The following is a 5,657-nucleotide window of genomic DNA, read 5'->3' as shown; positions in this document are numbered from 1 at the left end:
CCTTCGCCCGCGCCCTGTGTGTTTGTTTAGCCATATGCACCCTGACTTCTTCCTGTACGAGAAACAGAACGGGAATTTGTGGGGACTGTAAGATGTTTGTCTAAAAACAGGTTTCCATTTTTACAGAGTACCATTATTTTAAACCATTCTCTGCAGAGTTGGCTGGTTCTGTTATCACCTGCGTGTTTTTGTCTGGAGAGCTTATTCTTACCGGGTTTTCTGTCACTTTGCAGTTGGTCCAAAACTTTTCCAGTATGTCATAAAAGTCATTGTGCAGGCGATACAGTTACTGTACACAATGCTGACGATAGATCAGCCATCCTATATTCTTCTTCAGGTATGTTTTGTGTTGGGATTAATTTTAATAAAAATAAATAGTATTACATTACAGGGCATTTTTAGCAGTCTCAGACATTGTTCGAACTATTTGAGAGCTAAAACAGGACTATCAATGGTGTAAACCTATACCAAACTTTTTTTTTTTGTCTCTAAACTTTGATTTTTCTGTTAACAACTCATGCTTGTACTTCTTGTTAATTGTTGAGCTTTCTAACATCATTGGCATGGATAGTAGTAAAGAATAAATCTTAATAAAAATATTTGTGTGTTTATTGGTGGGGAATTTTGGTCCCGATCCAATGGTAAAATTTGAAGTACCCACTAATCTTCGTAGGAGAAACTGGCAGTTCTGTTGTTGGTGAATACAAAATTGTGTCTGTTCATTAAGATCCTTTAAAGTGATGTAATTTCAATAATTTGATTTTATTTTTCTGGTAGTTGCTTGGTGTTTGTCACTTGACCACAGTCTTATGCTATTTTTACTTGTTTTATTTATTAAACAGAATCCTCCAGGCTTACCTAGTATAGCTGTTGCCTGGGTAGCCTGTCTTTTCTGGAGAAGCAAACTGATAATTGATTGGCACAACTATGGATATACTGTAATGAGTCTGAGTCATGGAAGAAATCACCCGCTAGTACAAATTGCAAAATGGTTTGTACAATAATTTCTTCTCCTCTTGATAAATTACATACCTTTGCAGAATTCAGAAGAATGGAAACCAGTAGGGAGAATATAATTAGTGAAGGGCTGTTTCTGTGAAGGATTTCTGGATTTTGCGGTGTTAAACTGCTTTCTATTTCAGAAAGCATGTTCTGTAAAACACCTTTGTTAAACACATAGGAAGGTGATTTGATGAAGTAGGCAGGTTGCTTTTATGTCCATATGCAAACTTTGATCTCGTTATTAGAATTTCTTTTTATGTACTGGTTTATTTTTTATTCTCTAATGCTGCTTTACATTCCAGCTCACCTTTAAATGTCTGTTTCTTACTGAATCTAATCGCTTACGTGTAGATAAAGGCTTTAAAGGATTTTGAGTGTGATGTTCTTAGGTCTTGGAGGATAAGGGAGTCACGCTCTCTTCCTTCATATGAACTGATACTACTTCAGTATAAGGAGTCAATCAATAATTGGTAATTAAATTTCAGTTGCTGGGGGCAGTTGGATTTCTTTTGGGTTTGTTTGGCTTTTAAATAGCATGGGCACTAGTGGGTGGTTATTGTTTGGCTGATGCCGTTGCCTGCCTGTGGTTCCTAACTAAGATTTAATTTTTGTCAGGTATGAAAAGCTTTTTGGGCGTTTGTCTGACTATAACTTGTGTGTCACTAATGCGATGAAAGAAGATCTATGGGTGAATTGCAACATCAAGTAAGTCACACGCCTCTAACAAATTAGTGTGTGCGTATGCGAAGTAAAATGAAAGAGCATATCCCTGATGATTCTGGATTCAGAGGACTCTTACAAAAGTGACTTTCCCGAGCCCATCCATCACCACTGAAACACGTTAGCTCAGTTTTGTAGTGAGCTAATGGAGTGTGGGCATTCAAGAGTCTTCATTACCCTTCATAATTAATGCCCTGTTGACTGGAAGGTGGCAATCCAGGTGTTACAGAAGTTTGCCACCAAGCTGCCCATAGAATCGGAGTGAGGCAGATAGCACTGTGGTTTTTAGCAATTAGTCCGCCCTGCAAATTTTTCTTTTGCAATCAGAGGGTTTTAGGATCGAAGTTGCTCAGGAACATTTATGAAGTAAGTTTAAAAATCAGGACAATGACATCTGCAGTTTTTATGGTTGCCTTACAGCCCTTGAATATGCACACTTTGTTATGGGATTAATACATCCACCTTGGTGTATTCCAGCGAACTTCAGGAATACAGAAAGTTGTAAGAGTCAAAAAAAAAAAAATTTTGCTGTGTTGATTTACTCAGTTACTTTCTGCATTACATTGTTGCAGCCTGCCACTGTACCATATACATTTTGTTACATCTGTCTTTTTATTTAACTTGTGAATTTATTTAATTGCAGGGCAGCAACGCTGTATGACAAGCCAGCTTCTTATTTTAAGGAAACACCATTAGAACTTCAACATCATTTGTTCATGAAACTTGCCAAAGACTATGAGCCTTTTAAAGCACGATATGTGTAAGTAAAGCAGGCAGTTATGGTCCTTAACTGAATGACTTAAAGTTATTGCACTTAGTTACCAGAAATACTTTTGCATGGGGTCACAAGTTACTGAACACCAGCAGGCAGAGTGGTCTTTATGTGCTCTTAGCCAGCAGCTGATGCTGTGCACGTTAGCTTATTTGTTGCTAGGAGAGACCAGAAGAAATGAAATCACTGAACTGTAGTAACATAATGCTTGATGTGTGAAGTAATAGAAGTGTTTTATTTTTAAAGAAGTTGGCATAAGTACTGAGGCAATCTTATAGAATATCTGTAGGGTGGAACTCAGCAGTTATCTAGTTCCCATTGCTTTGTTAATAGCATCGCTTCTTTTCACGTACTGTGGAGAGCTTTCAAGGTCTTAGTGTAAGTGTTAAACGTTCCTCTCTGGCTATGTGCAGGATGTCTCCTAGAGTAGATTTAACATGGAGTTACTTTACCAAACTAATGCTTGAAAAAGAAGTGAAACCCATAGTGTATAGCGGTTTCTTTTTGGAAATGGCCACTTCTGAGATTAATTGAATCAACGTACTGTTGGCCTCCAGGCTCTACTATATGTTTGAGACAGAGCTGGAAAGAGAGGCTGACTATTTTCTCAACTTGTTAAGGAAAACACTTTGTTAGAAGATGGAATTGTACCTGTAGCAGTACTGTCACTAGGCTCTTGGTAGCAGTAGAAAGGATGCAAAATGATTTCTCTTGATCACAAGTATCTCTCTGCAGCTCAGTACTGTAAAGACTGTTTCTAGAGAAGTTGAGCAGCAAATCTGAAACAAAGCGTTTGGAAATTCACGCCAGTTAAATATAGTATTTCCTTCCATGTTTGTTGGCTGTGCTTGTGTGGCCCATACTCAGAAATTTCTGTTTCCATAGTACAGAGTCTGTCAGTTCAAATGCTGAGAGGACTGCCTTTACAGAAATGGATGAAAAAAATGGACACGTGATAAAAACCAGAGGACGGCCAGCTCTTCTCATCAGCAGCACAAGCTGGACAGGTTTGGAAACAAATAGTTTTATTTTTAATATTTAACCACTGTTTAACAAAAGATAAAACTAGGGCTGTTTATACTTCCTCACCCTTAACACGCTATAGAGGCATGTTTACATCATCAGTGGCAAAGTAATGCTTTTCCTTCATTTGGCTGGAAGGATTTGAAGTCAAGTTGTATATGATGTACCTCAGTGGCTAAAAATGAATGATTTTTTAAAGTTATATTTTAATTATAGAGCTACAGTCTAGAGGCTCAGCTTCAAGAATGATTTCTAACTTTCATTCTACATACCATCTTGCATGGTGCTATAAAGTAGATTAAGAAACTAAAATATTTACTCCTTTGTTTCTGATAATGTGTATTACATAATTATCTCACCTTTTTTTTTCTCTATAAGAAAAAGAGAACAAAGAACAGGAACAAATCCATTGCTAGTAACCATGGGCAGAATTGTCTATACCTTTGAATTAACAGGGCAATTTTACACTTAATTCTCTAGCTTTAGAAACTAGACAATTTTAACTTGATATCTTTGAGGATGTGCAGTATTTGTGGCTTGTTTGTCTGCCCTGTGGCCAATAAGGGGAGCAAATAAGCACTGTGTATGGTTATAGACTTTTGTTTATGAAAACAGTTACAGCAGATTTTTAATAGGAAAAGCATGGTACATACTTAAATCATGTAGGGGAAGGTAAGGAAAATCTTGATTGTTGTTATTTTAAGAGAATAATCCATTATAAATGATGGAAATATGAATGTCACTAATAAAGTGTTTTCTTTCAGAGGATGAAGACTTTTCAGTCCTTTTAAAAGCTTTAGAAGGTACGTGTGAAGGAATTAATCTCTCCTATTCAAAGGGGAATGGTTGTATTCTGGACAGTTATGAAGAGTTTCACTAAAAAAGTGTTTCCTATGCAAATGAAAATGCAGGTGTATTTGATTAATTAGGAGTGGTTTAAGAGTAGTAGTTGAAGTACAGAAGTGCAACATCTGGATTCAGTTAGAGTATCTGTCAGGGAGAATGACATTTCTAATTAGCTTGTAATTGCAATTTTATTTTCTAAGCCATTACATAGACTCTCCATAGGCATCTGCTAATAGGGAAGAAGGGAATATGCATTGTCTTGTTTTGTAGACTTTGCAGCTGCAGTTTCTAAATTGATACATTGAAACAGCTGCTATGGTGTAGCCGAACAAATGCTTTATGAATAGTGCACTTTAAACAGACCATAATTTATTTCTGTAGAAATTTGTCAATTTTAATATCGATAAATTTACTGCTATTTTACGAGGTATATGCTTGTAAAGAAATTACTTGAGGTAGGAAGCTAAACAATTAATACGCTGTGACCATTCTTAAACCAAGCATCCATATATTTGTCAACTCTAAACAATTTTTTATCTTCTCCAGCTTATGAGCAGTATGTCAATGAGGGAGTCAAGCTTCCATCTTTAGTATGTGTGATAACAGGTAATAGTTTATTCGCATTACAATTCTTTCAGTGCTAATACAGAAGACTTAATTTTCACTTTTGTTCTATGCTGACTCTTCTGTTGATGGTGAAGAGAGAGGAAGGACTGTTGTCTTTATGTCTGGTTATAAGAGTAGTGATTTACAGTTGGACTGTTACAGCCATATAATCATGGCACATCTTTAAAGAGGAGAAGCTCTTGGCCTCTCTGTCTAGTACAGCTGTGCAGTACTCCACATTCAGAAGAATTTAAGCTCAACATTGAGATGATGCTGCAAAAGAAAAGTAAAATCTAATATTTGGAGTGTTAAGTAGAAAGATTTTTGTTTAATGCTGGAAAAGAGGACCCACAAATGAGGTTTTGCCAAAAAGTTGTGTAGACAGAATGAATGATGTTTGGTTAACTTTCTCATTAAGAGCAAACTAAAACTTAGTGTGATTTTGAGGGGCCAGTTGTGCTGATGAAGTTTGTCATTAGTTGTTTGGTTATCTTAGGGCTGTAGGCAAAATGCAGGTCAAGATTGGGGGATATCAATGGGTCGCGGCCAAGTGTGTGAGGTTCAACAAGGCTCAGTGCCGGGTCCTGCACTTAGGTCACAACAACCCCATGCAACGCTACAGGCTTGGGAACAAGTGACTGGAAAGCTGCCTGGCGGAAAAGGACCTGGAGGTGTTGGTCAACAGCCT

At 37.1% G+C, this 5,657-nt stretch overlaps 1 protein-coding gene across 1 annotated transcript in view; it reads left to right on the top strand.

Moving 5' to 3' along the window:
* Positions 1-156: 156 nt before the first annotated feature.
* ALG1 (ALG1, chitobiosyldiphosphodolichol beta-mannosyltransferase) overlaps positions 157-5,657 on the top strand; it is a gene marked incomplete at its 5' end in the record, with an annotated part of 8,891 nt that continues 3,390 nt past the window's right edge. Inside the window, 7 exons of the mRNA XM_009706192.1 lie at positions 157-337; positions 843-991; positions 1,618-1,707; positions 2,366-2,482; positions 3,380-3,501; positions 4,282-4,320; positions 4,910-4,969. Coding sequence (XP_009704494.1) covers positions 157-337; positions 843-991; positions 1,618-1,707; positions 2,366-2,482; positions 3,380-3,501; positions 4,282-4,320; positions 4,910-4,969 — 758 coding nt within the window. The remainder of the gene's footprint in view (positions 338-842; positions 992-1,617; positions 1,708-2,365; positions 2,483-3,379; positions 3,502-4,281; positions 4,321-4,909; positions 4,970-5,657) is intronic.

The sequence above is a fragment of the Cariama cristata genome, unplaced genomic scaffold (assembly GCF_000690535.1).
Source record: "Cariama cristata isolate BGI_N322 unplaced genomic scaffold, ASM69053v1 scaffold24468, whole genome shotgun sequence".
NCBI lineage: Eukaryota > Metazoa > Chordata > Aves > Cariamiformes > Cariamidae > Cariama > Cariama cristata.
The sequence above is the reverse complement of the archived record's forward strand: the minus strand, read 5'-3'. Positions and strand labels throughout refer to the sequence as shown.